Source organism: Uloborus diversus, chromosome 1 (genome assembly GCF_026930045.1).
Source record: "Uloborus diversus isolate 005 chromosome 1, Udiv.v.3.1, whole genome shotgun sequence".
Lineage (NCBI taxonomy): Eukaryota > Metazoa > Arthropoda > Arachnida > Araneae > Uloboridae > Uloborus > Uloborus diversus.
This window is the reverse complement of record NC_072731.1, coordinates 240,614,193-240,639,451: the sequence shown is the minus strand read 5'-3', so window position 1 is coordinate 240,639,451 and position 25,259 is coordinate 240,614,193. Positions and strand designations below refer to the sequence as shown.

Below are 25,259 nucleotides of genomic sequence, written 5' to 3'. Positions count from 1 at the left end.
TTAAAATGTCGAGTTTTTACAAAAAAAAAAAAAAAAAAAAAAAAAAAAAAAAAAAAAAGAACAACTAACAGATGCTAGGTTGTTTATATTTCCTCAAATTTAAAATCATGTGTTCTTGAAAAATATACATGTGAAGTACTAAGAAAGTAGGAAAATAAATAACAAAATAATGCAAAGAAGTAACGCTAAGTAACATAGTCACTAACATACATTATTCAGAAATAAAGTATGAATTTAAAGTAGCTGTATAAGTTCTCAGTGGAGTGCACAATTTTCTCTCTGATGATAAACTATTACACTAAAAATGCTAAATTTTCTAGGAGAAAAACGGTGAGCTTCAAATCCAAAAAAAAAAAAAAAAAAGAGTACTTTTTCTTGCTAAATGCTTGGTCAGAATATCTGAATAATGCAAGGAACTATGCCTTATATTACATTTACTTTGCTGTTATATTAATTTTCAGTACAAAAATAAATTTATAAAGAAATATGTCTTCAGAGAATCTTAGAGTTATATAGCATGCTCACAAAATTTGTAATACATGAGTAGTGCACATTTTTATGGACATTATGCTTTAAAAACAAGTTTTGATTATTATACTATTCACAGTGGGCAGTGTATCAGCTGAATTAATTTCATAAGACATCAGTAAATTCTCATACATATATATATATATATTTATGTATATGCACAATTTTTAAAATTCATAAAAATATCAAAATAAGTTACATTTCTTTTAAGTATAATATCACTAGTTTTGTTAAAATCATTGAAATTGAAACAGGAACATTTAAAAAACTATCATAGGTAATATCTTGTGGACGGAATGAATATACTGCTGTACAAAACTTGACTATTTAATTTACGTCCAATCATGATTTATTTTATAACTTGAAATTCCAATAACAAAAAACAAATTATAACATCTGATAAGAACATTATTATATAATAAAAGGGTAGAAAGTTAAAAGTTATACAGCATATTTGAATAATCCATATATTTATATAATATGCCTTAAAAAGATTTGATACTTTTTAAAAACCATTATCAAAGCTTTATATCAAACGAAAAACAGCATTGAAAAAAGTAATTTACTAAATAACCAACAAAAATTAATAAAGCTCTATGATCTGTCACTGACATTTTTAACAGTTTGTTATTTGATTGAAACGCTAAAATTTTTGAATTTCTAAGAACATAATTAAAAATGCAATACACAACAGTAAAACAATAATTTTCTAAAACTCTCTTTTTTTTAAAGATAATCAAGAACTAGTTTTTGATTAAAATACTCATGGAAGAAATTACCATTTTACAAATAAGCAATTAAACATAAAATAATGGAATGCATATTCAAAATTATGCAATTTGATAATGACTAGATTAGATAGGAAAAACATTCAATGCATTTCAATGTGAAATGATCAACACTTCAAAGGCTCAACAGCATATATATAACTTAATCAATACGAAAACTTTCGATACATAATACAATCCTATGTTGAGAATAAAATGGCACAGGATAAAATGCACAGAATGAATTGAAAGCTGCACAAAGTTTGACTAGCAATTAATTAGTTAAAATATCTGAAAAATAGAATGCATTTCAGATTTATGACAAATAAATATTAAGGAAATTTAAAATATTCGACAGTATTTAACAATAACTACTAGCTATTCTGTAATTACATACCTTCTAATAATCATTTAAACTGAAAAAAAGGTTAATCTTTCAAAATTGCCATGTAAAGTGTTCATGTTAGACAGCTGTAGTTCAAAAGTGTGATTCTTTTAACAGTAATGTTTTTGAAAAACAACCACAGTGTGAATTCTTTGTTCATGTTTTTGTCAGTGGCCACGGATAATGAAACAAAATGATGTTATATTTTTGTAGCTTTATGAAGTATTTAAGGAAGCATAAAAATTTTTTAAGAAACTTGCTGAGATTTTCCATGCTAAAATAAAAGTTTTCTTTTCTGATTTTGATGCAATAGTACTTAACTGTGGTTAAGAAACATGAAATGAGTTATTCAATGATGTATAGTTGGGTACCCTGTGTAATGTGTATATTTATATATCCATGTCTATATGTATGTGTGTACATGTGTTTTTTTTTTTTTTTGTAAATCTTTATGCAAGTTTAAAATTGTGTAAGCAAAATTCCTGTCTGTCGGAATATGATTTCATGTATTGCATGCATTATGTATGGCATATACAATGTATTAACTCACCGATTAACACAGCTGTCTCCAGGGCCCCAACCAACCGTTTAAACCACACATAGTGGTAGGTATGGGGGACCCTGGAGTGTTATGTTATTACATATTCTTGGAAATTGGATCAAAACTAACCCAAGTGAAAAAAGTCGGTCAGAAAATTTCAAATCTCATGGTAGGATCCAACCCATGATCTTCTCAATTTCAGTATGACACTCTTAACCAACTGAGCTATATGGCTTTACTTGTGGGGCGCTATACATTGAAGCAATGCTTAGAAAAAAACAATTCAATTATTTTTAAAAACCCATACAATGTAAGTTGTTTATTTCTTGCCAAAAGCAGAGAAAAAAATCTTTGAAATGATGCTTTACAAAACAAGTTTGAAGAACTACTGAGAAAGTTATGGCATTGTTACAAAAAAGCATCTTTGAGAAAAAATATAGAGTTGGCTCTCTGTTTAACGACTTTCAAGGGACCACAAAAAATCGTCTTTAAGTAGAAAGTGTTGTTAAATAGAATGCTTTTAACACTATAGTGAACCATCTGGGACCGTGAAAAGCCGTCTTTAAATAGAGAAAGTTGTTAAAAAGAGTATTGTTAAACAGAGAGCCTACTGTATATGATATGTGTAGACATACACACACAGTATGTTACACAAATTATGATCACAACTATAAAATTGATAAAATTTGCTGTGGTAGTTGCCAAAATTACAACTATCAATGCAATGCCTGGGATTGAAAAGTAAACATTAGGGAACAAAATTACTCTTTAGTGACCAGTGATTCTCAACCAGAGATATGTGTACTGGAGGGGGGGAGGGGGTAAGTGAAAATCTATACAGGGTGTGTGACTAGGTGCCACAAAATATTAAAAATTACTTTGATAATGCAAGACTTTAACTGGTACAAAAGTTTGGTTTATAGTACTCCAATTAACAGAAGTGTGATAGTACAATGAGGCAAAAGTATTGAAATACTTTTTTAAATACTGGGATTGAGAAAGTTTACGAAGAACAGGCAGACATTGCTGTAAAGTACCTTCTGGGTTTTACCACAACTTACTTCCGTGAGAAAGGGTTTTAGAGTTTAACTTATCTGAAGATGAAGTAACAGGTACAGAAAAAATCTTACGTTGACAGATTTTCAGCTGTATTTGACCAAGCCGAAGTCCAACATTGGTGAACATTGTAAAAATAAAAAAACATGATAAAATAATGAACAACTTCCTTAGACTTTTTAAATTTTATGTTTGATTAACAAAAAACTTGTGATGAAATACCCATTGGAATAAAAATTTTTGTGTCATTTTTTTCAATTTAAATTACTAGTACATAATTAAACTTTAACAGTTTAGCTGTTGAAACTTAACAAATATAACTTATTTCAATAAAACTGAAGTATTTCTGTTATGGTTATGCAACAGAATTCTGTATGATGCACAGTTAATGAAACACTAAAAGAGATATATGGGTAAGAAAAGATTGAAAACCAATGCTTTAAAGAGCACAAAAAAGACAAACAATAAAGGAGAGATAAACTGTATTATTGAAACTTCATCTTTCTTAGTACAGTAAAAATTGTTCATGCATTTATTTTAAAGTATGTCTATATATAGTATGTATATATTATAGTAAGTCAAAAATGCAAATATTATGCATGTAGGAAGCCATCTCTTCAGACTAAACTTTTACGGTGTTTGTGAGGTAACTTCATGTTACTTTACACCAATACTAAAACACCACCACAAAGAATTTCATACACCGAAACTTAAGGTCATTGAAACAAATTGAAGTTTTCCAGATTCTTTTTTCAGAAGCATGAACAAATTCCTGTATGTAGGGCTACTAATTTTGTGCTTTGCAGTTAGCCATTTAGACTGGTAGGAAATGCCAAATTGCGAAACAAAAAAAGAAAATGGCAATATGTATAATTTTAAAAATAAGCTTTCTATTCCCCCCCCCCCCGCCCCTTTTTTTAGACATGCAAAATGAAACAATTTCAATGGAAAGAAACCGGGAGAAGTTATAAAAACAACTGGAATTTCAGAAAAAACAAGAATTAGAAGGTATGTAATCACACAATCTTTATAAATTAAGAAAATTAATAATTTATCAATTGATTAAAAATTGCAAAAGATTTAATTACTTTTATGTTGCTAATTAGTAATAATAGTCATAAATAAAGAAAAATAAAAAACAATTTCAAAATCCCAAACCTGAACGATGGTATCATAAAAACACTACTTAATTTTGAGATTTTTGATTTTAAAAAATGAATACAAAACCTTTAAAAGATATTCCATTAAAATGTTTTAAATTTCAAGTTAGACAGAAATGTCACCATTTTTTCTCTCTTAATGACTTCAAAGCTGTAACAGTAATGGTTCCATATGAAAGGTCTTGACTGTAACTTTGAAGCGCAGCTTTTGCTGAACTGCACATGGAATGATTAGCCATATTCCCAAATTGCTTTTTTCCTAATTTTCTCTCAGGTTTTTTATCTGCAGACAATGTTGTAGAAGAATCCTAACAATATATGAGGAATTAATAAGAATGAATTGTTTTTAACATTATTCTCAGTACAAACAGCATCAAACAAATTGATTACAATAAAATACTGTAGCAAATAAACAAATTTAAAATTATGTAGTTTTATAGATCATTTACTAATACAGCAGAATCTCATTAATTCAACACCCCAAAGAAACATAAAAACATGTCGACTTAAATGGATATCAACTTACTGATGTTCTATAATTTTAATTCCTAAAAAGATTTTGCATCACTAACTTATTAATGTTTAACATTCCAGCAAATGAAATTTCTTTTCCTTTTTTGAAAAGTACATAATAAAATCACTATTATTGTTTGAATACCTCATGATCGATAAATCCATAATTTTAGAAAAGAGATAAAAACTCCTTGTCAGTCTGGTCTGTTAAGTCCTGTTCACACTTGTTTGAAAAATATGTCATGGTGTCTTCTTTCTCTAGAGGACTCCCCAGAGTACACCCTTTCCTAGTCTTTAGAATAGCACTAACAACACAGAGTGTGGTGGCTAACCCCCCTGGATAAAACTTATAATTCTCTTAAAAAAAGAACTTTTCAGAAAATTATTAACTGAACAAGCAGGATAAAATGCTGAGTAAAGGTCAATATGAAAAAATACTGGTAGCAAAAATTGGACTACAATAGCAATTGCATGTCGATTTATAGGGGTTATCTGACTTATCAGTGTGTCGAGCTACCAAAGTTTCACTGTAATTACTTCAGCATTATAGTTCATACAGTAAGTAATCCAGTGGATTTCGTACTAAAATATGGAAAAGTAATTGTTGGTTTGAATAATTTTACATTGATACAGATTTAGTCTTATAAATATAAAATCCTTCACAATCAGACTCCTAATCATCCAAAAGCTTTTCTGCAAACATATGATAATAAACTTCCCACAGATAGCCAGAATAGCCTTTCCGAAAGAGGTCTTATGGTATGATTAAAAAAAAAAGATTTTTATGAAGGAAAAAAAAATTTACTTCTGAAATTCAAAAGTTTTATGAATTAAAAAAAAAACGGCACAGTGTAGAAAGTGTTTTGGCCAGGGTTTAATTTGAATGGGGTTAAGCTCCTGAAATTCTTTTCAATTTTATATGAATTTTATATATTAGAGGGATTTCAGGCTGTCTATGCACTAAAATCAGTTCTGAAGACTATACAGTTCCCATACTTCTTTCGATAGAAATTAAACCCTGATCATGGCCCTCGCCAAGTATTAAATGTACTTACAGCTGTTGCAACTTGTCCTCGCAAAATAACTGGATGCCGAAAACCAAGGCTAAATTTCCCCCTTTCAGACAAGAAAGGAGGAGTTAATGTTTTTCTTGCTACTGGTGCCATAGGTTGCTTTTTTGCAATTTGACTTCTCAGAAGAGCTTCTTTTCGTTCCTATAACATATTCAAAATTGAAACAGGAATCAACTACCATATGACATAAATATTCATAATAAAAACACATGGCCATTTTAAATGACAAATAAGGTGTCATAAACCAGTGTAATCGTAGATTTGAACTCCTCCACAAGCATACTTCATACACTGGGAATACACCTTAAAATTTAGTCAAGAATATTCTCATGTCCTGCCTTTTAAATAAAAATTTAGCAATTTGGAAGATGAAAAAAAAAAAAATAATAATAATAATAATAAATAAAATAAATAAAGAGAAAAAAAATAAAGAAAAGGAATTGGAATTTAATAAACATTGCTATAAATGTTTTGTTTAATACAATGGAAAAACTTTCTAAATGATAAAATCCAAACAGTTCACATCTTTTCTTTCCCTGTATTTCATCCAAAGGAAGTTAGTATTTTATAGAATTGACCACTATACAATGGTCTTTTCTGTTTTTGTGTATCAATTCTTTTACAAAATGTGAAGGTGTATTTACATGCCTTGAAAACAGGCCCAGATCTATAAATTTTGCCCCACCCCCCCCCCTCCCAAACAAAATCTGTAGGGTATGTGTAAATTATATTTAAATACAATTTTAGAACAAAAATCTTTTTATACTCATAAAACATCAGGTCAACCAATTTGAATAGAAATAAATAATCAAAACAAAGCTCTTTGAAAATATAAGCATAAGTCTTAAAAGTTTATTCGCATTATGGAACATTTTTGATAATACTTACATCGATGGTAGGAATTTCATCAAAGGTTCGATGTTTCACAAATATTCTTCTTTCATTTCTTTTATCTATATGAAATATTTATGAATAAGTGCATCATTAATGGACAAATAGAAAATTGCATAATGGTAAAAATATCATTAAAAATTTCAATTTCTCTGTTTCTAAAATATTTTTACAACATAAATAATTTCAAGCAGTAAATGAACTGGACTAATTAGGACTTTTTACAGTTAAATTGGTAAATAAAAATTATATGGATTCACTAATTAATTAAACATGTAGTTGAACCACAAAGTGAAATCAAACCCTTTAATGAAAATTCAATCCCAGTAAAAAAATTTGATTGAGACGTCTGCAATAATAATGGTATCAGGGTCCATACCAGGGCAGTGGAGTTGGAGTCGGACTAATTTTGAAGTAAAAGAGTCAGAGTCGGAGTCATTAAAAAACAGGCTGACTCCAACCTTCTTTTTTTCTTTAATATTCACTGACTCTCCTAACATCTTTTACAAAACTGACTACCAATTGGTTCGATTACATGTATAAAGGATTACTAATAAGAAAATAACTGTCACTGGAAACCAGCTGACTTGATTGTTTATCAAACTTTCTGTAACAGCTACCTATGCAGCCCCCTAGTTAGCTGGTTTCTAACTTCCTTTAACTAATAGCAACTGTCAGCAAATGGTTTTGTTGCCTAACATTTTTTAAGTAATCACTATCAAATAAAAATAATAATATGCTTTTTACTTCAATCTCAGCCATAAAATAGTAAAAGAAATGTATCCCTTGAGCAAGTCGGGGCCCGTAGTTTGGGAGAAAACTTTTGAGGGTGTTTGGTAAATTGGAATTTGTGTTGGCGCGCAAGCGGAAATCCAAAAGATCTCCTAAAATTTACCTGTTTTTACAAATCTAAAGACGAATCTAGGTTTTGTCAAACATAGCACTACCAGTCGGTTGAGAACTTGACATCCAATGACGTCCGCGGTTATTCACCAACCGATGCTTCATTGAACGCTTTCGGTTGATCACTGATTACTTGTGTGAATGAATAAGGCACAGGTGGAAAGTACTTATTATTGGTCAAAAATGTCATGGGGTTTATCAACTAGCTTAATCTTGCGGTCGACCAGTGGATCTACTGGTGAAACTATTAGAATGACTTCAGAAACAACCGGTTTACCGGTAACTCTATTATAACGCTCTGGTTAATCACTGGTCGACCGGTAGCAGCATACGAATGCAAACCTATAAGCTTGCTTCTCACTAAAAGTGAAAGAAAATAAGAATATGATTTCTTGGTTACAACACTCAATAGTTGCCGTAAAACTTAAAATCTTCATATTAAGGTTAATTCTAAAGCATTGGCAAATAAAATTAAAATTCAAAATTCAGAGAAGAAGACAAACAAACATAGTAAAAGTTATTTGTATAAAGCTGTTTACCGCCACATTTTATGTAAAATTTACTCAGGTATACCTGTACCGGTCTTTTTCCGCAATATAGTGCCCTAATTTCTTTGAAATTTTATCGATGAAATATAATTTAAGATTTACTGGGGAAATTTCTCAGAATTGAGTATTTATACATTTCATAAACTCTAAAGTTAAACTTGACGTGTCACCCGCCAGATGGGTGTCACTCAGCGCGAACCGCCCAACTTGAGTTACAGCTTTCAAAAATTAAAAGCACCACAATTTGATCAACATCTATTTGTCAAACACTATAGGGGAGCAATTTAATCCCTTTTTTTTAAATATGATTTTTAAGTAATCTCAGTTTTAAAATCACAACTAGTGGAAAATTTAATTTTCAAATTGAATTTGTAATGTTGTATGCATCTTATGTTTGCAGTAAAATACACTGCGTAAATTTCATAAAAGGAATTGATATTTTAATTTCTATTTAGGGTAAAGTAAGAAAAAAAAGAGAAAAAGGAAAATAATTAATAAAAAAAGCCGGAGTCGGACGTTTCAAAATTGTGTCAGAGCTGGTTATTTTGCTTCCGACTCCGGAGCTCTGGTCCACACATATAGTAACAATATGAGAGTTCCAAAAATACAAAAATTTAAACATAATATTCAGGTTTTACTGTCATGTGAGAGGCTTCTATTCATTCTCTGCATGCATTTTTAGTCCATTTTAATTCTTACAACAAATAAATAAAATTTCTTGAGGGGACAACATCACAGAATGTTACCTTTAAAGTGTAAGTAATATCTTGAAATGAAAATGATTTTCAAATATCAAAAAATATACAATACTAGCAGTTGTAGTTCTATATTAAGCATGTTCCTACACTACATTCTTTCTATAGGATTTCAACACATAATAAAATTTAAGGATGCATGAGGCAGTGAGAAGCAAAGGCATGTAAGTGGACTTTTTGAAGTTTCGCGTAAAAAACGTTTAAAATTCAGACCCCAGGTGGGTTTTCATTGACTTTTTTTCTTATAAATCATACTGTATAGCAGTACCTACCAGAGCTACTAATACCATCTCTTGCCCTAAAACAGAGGAGAGGTTCTTTTATCACTTGTACAAGTTATCTCTAAGATTTTAATTTTGGCACTTACATCCCTTGGCTACTTACTGCCTCACATGAAATGTTTCTTCTTTTAGTCAGTTTTTGACTGTGTTTAGCTACTCACATAAATAATGGTAAAAGTTGAATACAGTGAAATTCCGTTTCAACAAACTTCGTGGGACCATACATTTGGTTCGCTGTAACGAGAATTTTGTTGTAACGGAATTCAAGCAATGTAACAGCAATTACACTGAGACTAAAAATTCAATTCGTCGAAACAGAAATTTTGTTGTATTGGTATTCGTTTTAATGGGATTTCACTGTATTTCTTTCAAACCTAAGAGCATTGTACATGACATTATGACATGTTTCCATGGATAAAACAACTTGGTAGTCCATTTACCTGCATATGATGGCATTTGTATGGGTGGCATGGGTGAAACGCTCTTTTTTTCAGGATTTTCAGCAATCATCTAAATAACAAATTATCACATATTTATCGCACGAAGAAAAGTTTTACAGGAATAAACCAGTCAGTCAGAAATTATGTATACAGATAAAAAGACATAGGTTAGCATTTTGTGAGGACAATATTTTGCATGTTTAATACAACATGTTAATATTTATTTTCAAAAACTTTCCTGTTTTTTGTTTTGAAACTTGAAGACTAATCAAAATATTACTTATTCACTTAGTTTCTTTAATTTTTTGGTGAAGATGTGGGTGCGCAGGAACATTTTTTTAAAGTTTTCTTTTGCTTGGAAGTTAAAAACTTAAACTACAATAAAAATTTAAAACATAAATATCTGCACTTCCTTTTTTTTTTTTTGACAAGAGGTTTTTTAGGTTTGAGCATGAATTGATAAATGCTCAGTTTATTTGCTTGGTATACCAATGTGACAGATTATTAACAAATCTCTAACTCCATTATATTTTCTTGCTAACTTCCTTTTTTTTTTACATTTAATTACTTTCTTTTTCTGGAATGTTAAGAAGCATAGCATTAAAAAATCGATCCTCCTCGAAATTTACCGATGCTTGACTCATTAAAAAAATATAATCAAGTCAAGTTACTACAACAACTTCATGTAAAAATGCCTATCATTCACTAAAAGGTAGCTAGCTCACCCTGTATCTTGTAATTACATGCAGTTTGTAAAACGTTCAATGGTTACTTTTTTAAATAAAAGGTCCAATACAGATGAATTAGGTGACTGATAATGTTAAGACCAACAGCAGTGCAGTGGTTGAAATTTTTTCTCAAATTCTTAGAACAATGAGATTGATATAAAATTGCAGCCACTGAGGAAAATTTCAATTCAATCACTTCATAATGTATACTATCAGACCATCAAAGTTGACATTACTCAGAGACTGAAACAATTATTGAAAATGGCGATTTTAAATAAAAGGCTACCACAAGAAAGAAAGCATGGAATAATATTTGTGGTTTGATACTATGGAGAATAAAATTTGAATTCATATTTGTCAGAACTACTCAGAATCTCACAACTGTTTATTTCAGAAAAACAAATTAAAGTAGGATTGATGTCAAAAGTTTAAATCAATGAGATAAAATATAGTATATGTATATTTTTTGGTTTGAATTTAATTCATCAGAAAACATAAGGTGAAACAAGTGCTATAAGTAAATATAACAAAAGGAAGCACATATGAAAATATGGGATAACAATTGCTCAAATAAAATGATAATAGTAAACAAAATAATTAATAAATGCTCTAAACACACTATCCTAACATTAAAAGGAAGAGCAAAAATTATGAGAGAAATAATGCATGAGAAATAAAAAATTAATCAAATTTCATACCTCATATAGTTTATCTCTATACTGATCGACTGAAAGTTTCGTCCCATCGCATAAAGGTGGCACAGATTTACTAAGTTCAGATGGTGGATCTTGGCCATGATACCTATGAAATATTTTGCTATGTAAAATCAGATTAAACATTTCCAGATGCATGCTGAACTAAAAAAACAAAACAGCAATTTTGAACTTAGTAATAGCTTTACAAATGGAATAAACTGATGTTTCAAACACTTTAACAACACATACTTTGAATACCTACTAAGACCTTGCTGCAACGATATCCAATCCAATGATAAATTCTTCTACAACAATGCTATTTTGTGGTCCCCATGAATTCATACATAATGTAAAGAACATGGCAACATCTTTTTTGGACCATGTGTTTGAATTTTTCAAAACTCAGTGCCATTGTTAACGAACCCTCCTAAGATAAAACGTTTACTTATCTACTAGTTGTAACAATATTTCTAATTATTGTGGCTCAATTTTATGGCATTTGGTGAAAATATGTGAAAGGTTTAACATTTTTTCGTTGAATTTTTGCAGATTAGATGGAATTTCAGATTATTCATATGTGAAAATAAGTTCTTAAGCAAAAAGGCTACTGTACTTCTTTCGTTATTTATTTATTTTTTGATAAAAAGTAAGTCCTGGATGTGGGTTCCTAAACCAGGCCAGATTCCTAAAACAGGCTGAATTTCTGAGGTACAATTAAATCAAACAACAAATAGTATTTAGCAGTTTATCATTTTTTCTTAAAATTACTATCATTGTGTCATAAATAAATCAAAACTTTTACACCATCTTCCAATATAGCACTCTAAAGTGATTTGTATGGATCCTCAAAGCATCAGCATATCAAAGTTTTTAAATACATTCACATAGTTTTTAGAAATGAGAGAAGACCAGAAATGTTTTTCAAATTCATCACTGAACCTTTGGAATAAATAGCCTTTTAAATTAAGATGAGGAACATGCTGAATAACGCATTGATTCATTAGCATAGCAATTACTCACAGATAACACCAAAAATGCACCCAATAACATCAGAAAGCATAGCCTATACAAAAAGTAGTGAAAACATTAAACATTAATCCAAAAAGTAAGCAACATAAAAAAAGTACTACACCAGATTTATTGAAGGTCTATTACTTGCTGAAACCTGACATTTACAGCCAATGAAAGTCGAGATTGCTAAATTTTCGTAAAATCTCTACAACTTACTTAGTACTGATCTTTGTTCATAATAAAGCTAAAAGTCTTTCTGTCCGGATCTCTGTGACGCACATAGCGCCTAGACCCTTCGGCTGATTTTCATGAAATTTGGCACAGAATTAGTTTGTAGCATGGGGGTGCGCACCTCGAAGCAATTTTTCGAAAATTCAATTTTGTTTTTTCCATACCAATTTTAAGAACATTTTCCTGAGAAAAATTATAAAATCGACGAGTAAATTACAAAATCATTATAACGTGGAACCGTAACATGGGCAAGTCAATTCATCAGAGCCAGAAATTCATCCCATACATTATTTATAAATATACCAGGCAAACCAAAAGACCTTTTAATTTTCTACTACAGGCAAAGCAGTGCGGGTGCCACTAGTATATAATATGAAAACAATCTTGAAAGATTAGTTCTGAAATTAAACTAAACAAAGTAAGTTACCTGGCCACATAAGCATGCTGTAGTCCATCTTTCGCAGTCATTCTATGATTTGGATTCAGAGCAAGTAATTTAGATAACAAGTCATGAGCATCATTTGAACAGTTGAGTAATACAGTCCTTAAAAGACGTTTTGGCCTATAAAATAAAACCATGACTTAGCAAATATATATTTGCAAGCAAAAAAATTCATCACAAATAAGATTAGTAGAAATTGTTACATCAAAAACAAAAATAATATATACTTATTTGCTGCTCTCCCCAGAACAAATGCTGCATATCCAGTGCATAAACTATCAATATCTAAATGGAAAAGTATAACATTATTAAAGTACATGTGAGGTACATTTATAATAATACATAACACAAATTTTTAGATTAGATGGAAATTTACAGACCAATAAACTTCTGCTCTCTTTAACTATGAATAGCAGGGTTGGCAAAAACCCGGGTTTTTTTAAAAAAGCCCATGGACCCAGGGTTTTTTTAAATAACCCCCCCCCCCCCCAAAAAAAACCAACTAAAGTTGGTTTTTTTTAAAAGAAATGTGGGTTTTTTTGTCTTTTTTTAGGGAAAATGTGGGGTACTTGTAGCATATTGTAGCATAAGTATATGGACAAAGTGTAAAAATTATCTTCGGGTAAAAAGCTCGAAAACTAGTTAAAATTCAGAGTTTTCTGAAGAAAAGTATAAAAGACGAAAAAACCCAAGAATGTTAAAGTTTCAGATTTTTTTAATTTTCATTATTACCAACAGTTAAGGCAAAGTTACTTCTTGAGTGATAAAATATATTGTTCGTTTTTAATTACTACATTTTTTTTTTTTTTTTTTGCATTTTACTTTACAGTATTTCATTTTGTTATGCAAATATGCATTTTGTTATGCAACTGTAGAACCTCAAGTCGTTTAAATCCCTTTTTACTGAATTCCAGCTTAATCAAGACATTTCTTTGAATTTTATGTTGCCTGTTTTTCTATTTATGTGTACAGGGTAAGAAATATTAAACTTTTTTGTAAAATAATGAAAATACTGTACCTGTTCTGTTTTCTGTAGACCGTTTGAAAAATCTGTTTATTTCTAAAAAAATTACCTTGTGTTTATTCGAGATTTGTGACGTGTTGGTTAGCAGAAAATAATTTACATGAAAGCCTTTTAACTAGATTAGTTTCCTCTATACAATCTACAAATATTGAGAAAATCAGACGTGACAGGACTTGATCAAGATAAGTTGAGTTATTTATTGACCAGTTAAAGAAAAAAGTTAAATACATTTATTTAAAATCCTTGAAGTATATTTTTAATGCCGTTAAGAGTTAAGAAATACTATTAAAGCTCAAAATTCATTTTTTGTATTCATTGTCTGTGGTGAAGAACAAATAAAAAAGAAGTTTAAATTGTAAAAGTATTTAAATTAATTAATTTTTTTAAAAACTTCTCACAAAATTTTAAAAAACCCAAAAGTGGGCTAAATAATGGGTTTTTTTAAATGGGTTTTTTCAAAAAAAAAAACCATTGGGTCCAACCCAATTGGGTCCGATTCGGCCAACCCTGATGAATAGCAATAAAGGAACATAACAATTAAATTAAAATTAAGCCAGAACAAATTAAAACTGAAAATGCTTTCACTTTAAGCAAAGTTTTTATGAATAACTAGCTGCATCACCCGGCTTTGCATGGTCTACCTTGAAGATAGAAGTTATGTTAAGTGACGCGTGTTCAACAATCAGGCTTGGAAAAAAAAAACAGTAAAATTTTTTGGCAGACTGCAGAAAAATAACCAAAAAGTATATATTTTAAATCCTAGAATTACAGAAAAAGCCTTTAAAACTAAAGCCAGAATTTTATTTCTTCATATTTGAGAGAAAAAAATGGCGACAGATCTTTCTTCTCAATGATTTTCTTCACGCTACAAATTTTAATAAAAGCATTGTTATAAAAGTTGAGATAAAGCACTGAATAATAATTTGAATGAAAGCCTTTGAAAAATAGGGATTTTATGTTGAAATCTAGGTGTCATAGTTAATAGTTTTTAATTAATATCCCCACTAATGATTACCGGAGAATTATGTTAAATATCGAAACATAAAGACAGGAAGATTACGAATCCATCGATACCTAGTTCGATGGTCAGTTCACTATCGTTCAGGAGAAAGAACTCGGATATACACACATAGGTACATACGCTCAGTTTTTAATAATACAAGATAATTCAAGAGTTCACATTTTAAAATAACTTAATTTTCTCTCAATCAAGTAGATTTGTTGTTTTGCAACAATTTTAGAGACCAAGTTAAGACATTACACTATGCAGCTAATCATTGGGGATATGTGAGGAGTTCACAGCTAAAGTGGATCAAGTCGTTCATGTACTTGATCTACTTTAGCTCTGAAGGCCTCATATATTTCAACATAATTACTAATAGAGAAAGATAAATAAATTTGAATTAAAATGGAAAATTTAATCAGAAAAGTTGCATAATATTAATAATTTACATCTTTAAAAAATCAATATTTTGTTATTTTTATCACTTTGACACTTAACAAAACTGTAAGGTGGAATTTAAATACAGGGTGGCGACAGGAACTGTGAAAAAAAGTTCCCTGACTTTTCCCTGATTTATACAGCATTTTAACAATAAAAAAATGAAGATATTTACTTAAGTACGCAAGTTGACTCTATTTCAAATTAATTTCAGTATATAAGGAAAAAAAAATCTTAGATTGCTTTTGTAACAAACAACTTTGAAATGCAAGAAGAAAAAAAGCAATTAGTTAATTTCATATTATAGGTATAAAAGAAGAATACAACTTGGTTATAAAATTAAAAAAATACTTAAGTCTGAAGAAAAGAAAAGCTAAGGCATTAATGAAGGCTTCCTCTTTGCCTGTATGGTTGTTTATTTTACGTAACACTGAAAGCGCAGAAGGAAATTTCAAGCTAGGTAAAATAAACAACCTAACAGATACAGAAGCAATCTTAGGAAGTTCATCCTGTGGTTAATAAGTAAGATTCAATACTTTGACGTTGAGGAAAAAAGATGCACAAATATGCGGCAGTGTATAATTGCACCTCATTAATTTTCCTTTTTTTTAAATAGATAATTGGCGGAAAATGCGTAAGGAATTAGAGTACTTAATTTTGTAAAGCAAAAAAAAATTTTTTCTTCATAAAATCAATTTTTCCTGATTTTTTCTTATTTTTTCAAAATTCCCTGATATTTCCCTGATTAATAAAGTTCCCTGACTTTTCCCTGATCTGTCGCCACCCTGAAATATCTTCGTATAAAAACTGACACTTTTGTTAGCACTCGGAGAAAATAGTTACCTGCTTGCATAGGATGAGGTAAAGCAGCCATTATACGTTCAACTTGATTTAAAGTAGATGTCCCAGGAAACAGTGGCTTTCCACTAATGACTTCACCCATAATACAGCCAACACTCCAAAGATCCACACCTTTCGTATAGCTAAAGATTTAATTCATTATTAAAAAAGAAGTTAACTTCGCATTAAAACATTGAGCAATTTAAAAGAAATTGCAAATATACTGTTTGAAACTAAGCATTTTAAAGCACTTTTTTTTTCCTTTTTTCACACTGAGTGTAAAATAAAGAGTATTTTATTTAAAAAAATATGCAAAAAATTATGCAGCATTTTTACCTATTTAAATTTAGGAAAAAACGAGCTGATGTGTGTATCACATGACTTCCTTTTACTCCTATTTAATGCCATTTTCTTATTATTGGCTGTTTTAATGTGATTCAATAGTTTACTCTCAAAATATCAACAATAGTGGCCAAATTGAAACCAGATTAAAAAAAAATCCCTAAATTTGTCGCCAAGTTGGCGACAAAACTTGGCGACCAAAAGACTGGCGATATATTGTCAAGTGTCCACCAAATTATAGCACCACTTGAGTTTACATCGAAATTAACAATGACTTCCCCCCCAAAAGACCTCCTTTGGAGCATCCGAATGCAACCAAAAAGGGAGGTGCACAACTACAACCCACTAGGAGTCTACGTACAAAATTTCAACTTTCAAGGACATGCCATTCTTGAGTTATACAATATACATACACACATACATACAGACGTCACGAGAAAACTCATTGTAATTAACTCGAGGACTGTCAAAATGGATATTTCGGGTGTCTGTATGTTCCTAGGCATATATCCACATGTGGTCGGGTTGAAAAAAAACCTCAACATTCATTTGGGGGTGAGTAAAATGGAAATTAAGGCCGATTTTTGAGTGAAATTTTTTTTGAGAATATATTACTTCCTTTTTTGTAAAAGGAAGTAAAAAGGTTGTGTAATTGATACATTTTTATTAATTTCATATGTATTACGCACAGAGGGGAAAAGCACCTTTATCGACATAAAAAACAAGCTTAAAGATTAATAAGCAATTTTAAAAAAATTAAGTAGTATCCTGTTCACTATGTCACATGAATTTTTTGTATACTGAATTTAAAACTATGGTGCTCAAGAGCAGTTAATTAACATTTGAGTTCAACTATCAAAAGTAACAGTTTTAAAACTTCTTCAATTTTAATTCCAAGCAAAAATAAAAACAAGATACCATTTGGAGCCCAGCAATATTTCAGGAGCCCTGTACCACCTTGTAGCAACATATTCAGTCAATGTTGGATCTGTAGCATATTCACCTTCTTGCTCTAACGAGCGTGCCAAGCCAAAATCAGCTAGTTTCAACTCACAACGATTATTCATCAATATATTTGATGGCTATAAATTAATATTTTGACATTAGATGCATGCAAATAAAATAGATGGCAGTACAGAAATATGGATAAAAGATTGAAATAATTCAATTTTCTTGGTATTGAAAGGTGTACGGCAAAAAAAGGGAATTGTTCAAAAAGGAAAATAATCTAGCCACTTTAGCGGCTTGTGATAAATGTAAAAAGTGCAATGCTAATTTTTAAACAACATTATTATTATTCCTCGTTTTTGTAGGTCTAAAATGAAAAATATTTTTCTAGCAGAAATAATTCAAATAATTTGAACAAATAACTTTGATTATTCATGAAATACACCACCAGCTCAGTCATTTCTAGCAGAGGACTGCAGTTTCGTGCTTATTAGCACCCATCAACCCAGCATAGGAGTGACTGAGCTGGAGGTGGAAAACTTTGATTATACAAACCTTTATTATTGTCATTATTATTGTTATTGTTATTTTATTTTTAAACTGTTGCTAAATATTGTCTAAAAATAGTTCCCATTTCATTTATCTCTTAGATGTTCAGATTCAAAACTTTACAAGAGAATTTTTTGATTGTAATTCAATTCTAGTTTGTTCCACTTACTTTTTCAAATTTAAATATCAAACAAATTTATACAGTATGTGCATCTAAATGGCTGTCCTGATTAAACAAAATCCAGTTTAATAGGGCTTGGATTAAAGAGAGTTAACTCTAACTGTAATATGATAAAAGTTACATGTAAACCACTGCATTTCAAATTAAAAAAAAAAAAAAACAAACAAACAAACTCACATTGGGAAACATGAGAAAAACCATGAAGAACATACTTTTATGTCTCGGTGAATAACATTTGCAGAATGTATATAAGCAAGTGCAGATAATAACTGAAAAATAATAAATCCATGTTTCCATTCTTCTTTCATTACTCCTTTTTTGATCATTTGGTGTAGATCAGTTTCTGAAATAAGAAAATGAAAGTAAATGTTTATTTAAACCAGGGTTTGTGATTTTTTTAAAAAACAATCAAAAAAGTCGGAATTTTTTAAATTTAAATCGGATTTTTTATTTAAATCACATTTTTTAAATTTTTTTAAAATGTTCAAAAATTTGTAGATATTAATTACTTTACATTTATAAACATAATATATTTCATACAATAGATGAATCTATTAAACTTACTTTTAAAATTAAGAGAAGTTCTCTAACTGTTATAATATTTTAAGTAGAGACGTACCGAGTACTCGGTAACTACTCGGTACTCGGCCTACTCGGCCAATTTGCCGAGTACTCGGTACTCGGCCAAATTCTGATCAGATACTCGGCCAATACCGAGTAGTTGCAAAAAATTGAATATTGTCTAAGACAGATACTAAAATTTATAAAAAAAGAGCAAGAATTATATTCTGCAATCATTTACCATTAAAATTTATAAGTCAAATTTAAATTTTGAGAATAATGAAGTTTGTAATGCTTCAATGGAATAAATCTTTATTTTAATGTCTCCAAAGTTAATAAAACTTATTTATTAAAAATTATGCAAAAAAGAAAATATGGAAATATATAATGGTATAGAAAATATGGAATTTTTATATTAAAATTGGATTTTTGCTTCAACCAAAAATTAGTTATAAGAAATATAAAAATATTTTTGCTTAAAAAATAAAAGGAAATGAAACAACGTTGAAAGTACAGTGCAGGAATACTGCAGACACATGTTTTGGCATTACAAGGAATTCTTTTTTTTCAATGCACAAAATGGGAGCTCGTGGATTTAAAGACAAAACTCGGACTTTTTTGTTAAATGTCTTTACATTCTTTAGCTCACATGTTATGCACTGAAAAAGACATTCCCTGTAATGGGGGGGGGGGGGGGGCAGAAACACATGTCTGCAGTGTTCCTGCACATTTGTTTTATCTGATTTTAAAAAGTATTTATATTTGGCGGACTAGAACTATAATTGATTGGTATACAGTGAAAACCCTCCTAACGGACACCCCTCAAAGGCAGACACCACTCTTATGCGGACAATTTTTAATTCCCCAGTTCCAATGCAAATAACATTCTTAAACCCCTGTCCTGCGGTCATCGCTCTATTGCGAACAAAAAAAATTGTCCTGTTAGTGTCCGCATTAGAGGGATTTTACTGTAATTTGCCTTAATTCCAACTTGATTAATCATACCTTTTATTTATTTTTAATTTTAAAAACAATTTTTTTGTAAAATTTTAGACAAACAAAACTGTTTATGTAATGCATAATTAAATTTCAGCAGGAATTTAGTTTTAAAAACTATTATATGGACAAAGAGGTCTATACTACTATTCCATTAAGTTCAAAATTCATCACATGCGTGTAGATGGTTCTTCTTAGAACATAATTGATACTTGGTAACTCGGCCGAGTAGTGAAAAGCCGAGTACTCGGTAACTCGGTACTCGGCCGAGTAGTGAAAGGCCGGGTATTCGGCTACTCGGCCCAAGTGCTCCTTGGTACGTCTCTAATTTTAAGATTCATAAATACGTTATAATGCTTAGATAAGATGTGATTTTGTTTAATGCTTTGCTTAAAGATAAGGTTTCCATTATCATGTACGTTTTTAGTCTAAAATAATATGTTAAACAACTACTTTTCTGAACTATATTAGTCATGGCGTGTAAGAAAAACTCAAAATTTTTATTTTGTTCTAAACTAATTTTGGAGTAAAAGCAATACAGAGTGAAAATCTGTTACACACACAGAAAGAGGGATCTATGTAGTTTTGCCTGTTGAGGTTAAGATAGTATAATGCAGTGTAGTTAAATTTAGAGCAAACCATTTTAAAAATGCAAAATTAATTTATAAAAGTAAAATCAACTGATTTTAATTACTGATTTTGTTAAAAAAATCACTTAATACAAATCAATTGATTTAAATCAATTTTTTTTTTTAAATCACTTGATTTAAATCATGATTTTAATCACTACTTAAATCAACAAACCCTGATTAAACATGAATCTTGAGATACAATCAACTTATAAAAACCTATATTTACCCATAAAATCAAATATTAAATAAATATCTTTGTCATTTTTGGCCTTTACAACCTTCAGCAATGTGATAATGTTTGAGTGATTATGAAATTCTTGAAGATACCATATCTCTCGAAAGGTTCGCTAAAAAAGAAAATTTAAGAAATTAAAAAATTGAATGCAAAATGAAACACATATGCAAGAAAAGTAGGTACAAAAGTTGCCAGGAGAGATGCATGACATCCGTTCTCTCCGGGGATTAAAAAAAAAAAAAAAGAGGCCTAGATAAATCATGAAAAAATGTGTTGGTCCAATATTCTTAACAATCGAAATAGTAATAGTTTTATTTCTATTATATGTTTTAAAATAATATTTTGGTTTGGAAAGAGTTAATTTTTTATAGTGTTCTTACTCAATGCTAACTTCATAGAAAAAATATTGTAAATTAACCTTAAAAAGGTAAACACGATTATAACAAAAGAAAAAAGATAACATTAAAATGCATATTTGCAATAAACTAATTTATAAAAATTTGCAAATTTGTGCAATTTAACACTGCATTTTGTTTTCTACTTTTCAGCACAAATCCATTTTTATTTCATAATTTATGCTGAAATTACATGACTTCATAAGCTTTGGTTTATTTATTTATTTTTTTGTATTCACATCTGTATGAAATGAAAAATAAAATTAATATATTTTCAAAAAATGCATTTCATGTAGATTTTTCTACTCTGTTTAATATTGTGATGGAAAACTAAAAAAAAAAAAAAAAAATACTTTTCCAGGGCCGTATGCAAGGAGGTGGTTTATAGGGTTCAAACCCCTTTGAAATTTTTCATCCTAAGAAATGCTTTCCATTATTTATTTATTTTACTTTTTTATTTATTTTTTAGTGACAAAAATAATATTGTTGTTATTATTATTACTCCAATTTTATTTGTGAAAAAAAATTAGAATGACTGAAAAATTGTACAAACTCAGTGTGTGTTTATTGTAGCTGCTATTGAGAAATTTATTTATTATGTAAAAATATGACATTTTATAAGAACATCTCCTCCTTCCATTTAGACAATCTATTGTAACAAAAATCAATAGAATACACATGAAACCAAATTTGATAGACCATATAAAAGTTTCAAAGAATGTGTTAGGCAAGGGTGGCCACCAAGGGCGCTCATATGCAAAATTTTAATGGGAGGGGGGGCTCAGATATTTTCCCCATTGTTTAGCAGGATATTTTACCCATAGAAACTGAGTACAGTAGTTAAGTATTTTATAAAAGTTATTAAAATTTGACATTTTTAATAACTTATTGATTAATTGATGGAAAAAAATGTTTTTACATTTTCACAAAGAAAAAAGTACTAAAAGTAAGGAGGTTCTAATTTCAAGGGGGGGGGGGCGACCTTGGTGTTAGGTAAACCCCCTCAGGAAAAAAGTCTGGTTACGACCCTGATTTGCCAGATGAAATAACATGTAGCCCCTTGTGAAATACCATTAATTATTTTTTTATTTGCATGATGAGAGGTCAAAATTGTTCAAAAGCATAACCAAATGATTCAATTTAAAGGCACACTGATTTTTTACAAGTTGCTTCCTTGAAATATATTTTTTTCAGCAATGCTGTCAAAATTGTTATACACCTTTTTATTAATTATTTACAGATAAATTACCTGTGCATCGGTTCTATTTCTAAATGCATCGTAAATTTTTTTCACAGCAACTATTTTCTTGTTTTCCTTGTCAATAGCTTTCCAAACAATACCATATGCCTTTAAATAAACAAATAATAATTATAATAAAAACATATGATGAAAATGTAAAATCATTTCAATGAAATTTTAAAATTTTGAACACATGTGAGGGAATTAAATAAATAGAAATAAATAAATAAAGCTATTTTTTTTCTTCAACAAATACAATTTTAATAATAAGCTAATAATAATATTGCTAATTCAATTTGAACAGAATACATGATATTTTATCAAAAAAAAAAAAAAAAAAAAAGACACTCATAACTCTTATATAAACAAGAAATAAATGTTTTGTAAAGTTGAACACCACAACTTGCTTGAAAGCAGGTATAAACAAAAAAAAAAAGGTAAACAATCTAAAGATTTTTAAAGAGCCCGCGACTGGATTTTGCTATTAAAACATAAATTGTCGTTCAACCAAGCAGATGAAAAAAAGAGCATGTCCAACAGTAAGTTTAAAAATAGTTACTTTCAAATTTTCAATGAAACAGGTGCCTGCAATGTACCTCCTATCAACTAGTAAACAAACAATGATAAGAGAAAAAATACTGATTTTACGTTATTTTTCGAGAAAACTTTGGAATGTACATTTTTTATTATTCCCATGAATTGTAGAATTTGTATTTTTTAAAAAGTACTTACTCCTTTGCCAAGACGTTTTAAAACCTCATACCTGTCGGTCACATATGGGTCAACGTCCCCCATGTCGCCATCTGACTTGCAAGCTAACACAATAAAATCAACATTATCCACCGAACAACAAAAATTACTGGTTCGGCCACTTGACGCTCGTGGCGACCTCTTGCGGTTCGGAACGCATTTCGATTGCGGTGTGAAAAAAGAAACTCGAGATCCTATTCGATTTTTGCCCTTGCTTCAAAACAAAAGCAAATTATTAAGTGTTATAAAAATGACTCATTTTGGGAAAAGTTTCCATACATTGCTTTACAAAGGAATCTACATTTAAATTCAAGTAAATTCTTTTTTTCTAAACTTTTTTTCATTTTTTAATCGCTGAAAAAAATTAAAATAGAAACAATTTGTTCTAGAGAATTTTGCTTTACCTTTTTTATTGCTGCTAAAATTTTTTTAAAAAATCGTAATTTTACAATTTTTTTCTGAAAATGAAGATGTGTAGCAAAAAAAAAAAATAAAATAAAATAAATAAATAAATAAAAAAACAAATAAATAATAATATCTCTATTCAAAAAAAAAAAAAGTTCTGTGGAAGAATTTGCTTCTGTGTGTGCGTGTGGGGGTGGGGGATAGTTGGTGTGTGGGTCGTTATGAGCCCTTATACTGCCATGAGAAGGTATAGGGCAGCATCTGCAAATATTTTATTTTATTTAATATATGTTTTTTTTTTTTTTTTTTTTTTGCCTTTTCGTCATTTGGTACAAGATTGTTTGATTGTTTTCCGCTGAAAATGAAGCACGGAAGAAAAAAAAATCAATTTGCAACAGTGCCCTGTCCGCACAAAACCCAAAACGAGTTTCTTTGCAAATCGTAGCGGCGACTCGTACCTACCACGACTACACTTGTGCTTTCAACTGCAAAGGAGCCCTTCCGCTTTTCAACCCTTCCACCAAGTTCCAAATCATCGATCGATCAAAAAATGCTAGTATTAATGAATTCACGTGTTTAAACAAAGAATTGACTTAATAAGTTTGTGTGTTATATTTTTCTCACGTTATATTTTCATAAAAATTAAACATGGACTATTGTGACCATCTCTCCCGATTTTCAAGGAGGTGTCCCAAATTTTTTCGACAAGATCATCCTTATGTATATAATAACGAATTTACTGATCGAGTAACGCTTTTGACGTCACCAACAGTGAAACTCGCGCCATAGAATTATAATTTGATAGTATTTTTTGGTAATGTTAGACATGCAAGGAAATGCTTTATTTTGACAAGGCTGAACTAATCAACTGAACTTTAATGAAATCAAATGGTGCAGTTATATTGAACAAATTTTATTTCAGAAAATTATTTTAGCAGTGCCGTTGCAGAGTTTTCAGAAATCTTCAAATATATTTTTTAACGGTTTTCATCAAGATTGCAGTACATAAAACTGAACTCCTCTCTTTAAGCAAATTCTTTTATTCCACAACTATTTACAGTTTTTTTTTTATCTTTTGTCATAAAGAAAACATTATGACAGCATTTTTCAGACTAAAAACCTGGGATGCGTTGTTCACTATATCCGGGCACGTTGTAACGAACCAACCTACCTCAACTAATTTAAGAACTCTTTTTTCTCTTAAATACAATAGTTTTAACATTATTCTAATTATTTGTACATTATACATTCAATTTCATGTCTCATGAAAGCAATAATCAATAAAATTAAAAAAAAAGCAATAAAAAAACAAAAGTACATTTCATATTTTTTTAACAAAAATTATAAGTTTAGGCTGATACTTGAGTGAAAAAATTTTTGCGCTGACAGCACTTCCTTTGCCATGTAAAAGAAGGAAAGAAAAGGTAGAAAAGCGGACCAACGTCCCTATTACCTCTCTTATAAACTAATCTAGAAAATCACTGGGCATAATATGACAGGTGTGAATTTCTTTTCCATTTCCATTCCATTCCATTTGTAGAAACAAGAACTCCAACGATTAGGGTCCTATCAAAATTCGTGATTGCAAAAAACATACTTTGAATTCAAGACGTCAAAGTTCAAATGAATGCCAAGGGAAAAACGCTGGGTTTTTTTTTGCTCAAGATGAAGTTTGCTCCAAGTTTTAAGGTTAGTTGGATATAAGTTAAACAAAAAAGAAGTTGTAAGCGTTTTTAATTTAACGAAAATTTTAAGCCTAAATTCAATTCAGG

At 29.8% G+C, this 25,259-nt stretch overlaps 1 protein-coding gene across 1 annotated transcript; it reads right to left on the bottom strand.

The window, feature by feature from the left end:
- Positions 1–4,556: 4,556 nt before the first annotated feature.
- LOC129226078 (mitogen-activated protein kinase 15-like) lies at positions 4,557–23,167 on the bottom strand. Its single transcript, XM_054860670.1, has 13 exons — positions 23,065–23,167; positions 22,342–22,440; positions 20,689–20,809; positions 18,486–18,616; positions 17,514–17,677; positions 16,257–16,396; positions 13,176–13,233; positions 12,934–13,068; positions 11,268–11,370; positions 9,842–9,911; positions 6,912–6,976; positions 6,018–6,164; positions 4,557–4,745 (listed from the first exon to the last, which is right to left on the bottom strand). Exons 1-13 carry the CDS (start codon positions 23,125–23,127, stop codon positions 4,557–4,559), a joined length of 1,485 nt encoding a protein of 494 aa, XP_054716645.1. The 5' UTR covers positions 23,128–23,167.
- Positions 23,168–25,259: the final 2,092 nt, after the last annotated feature.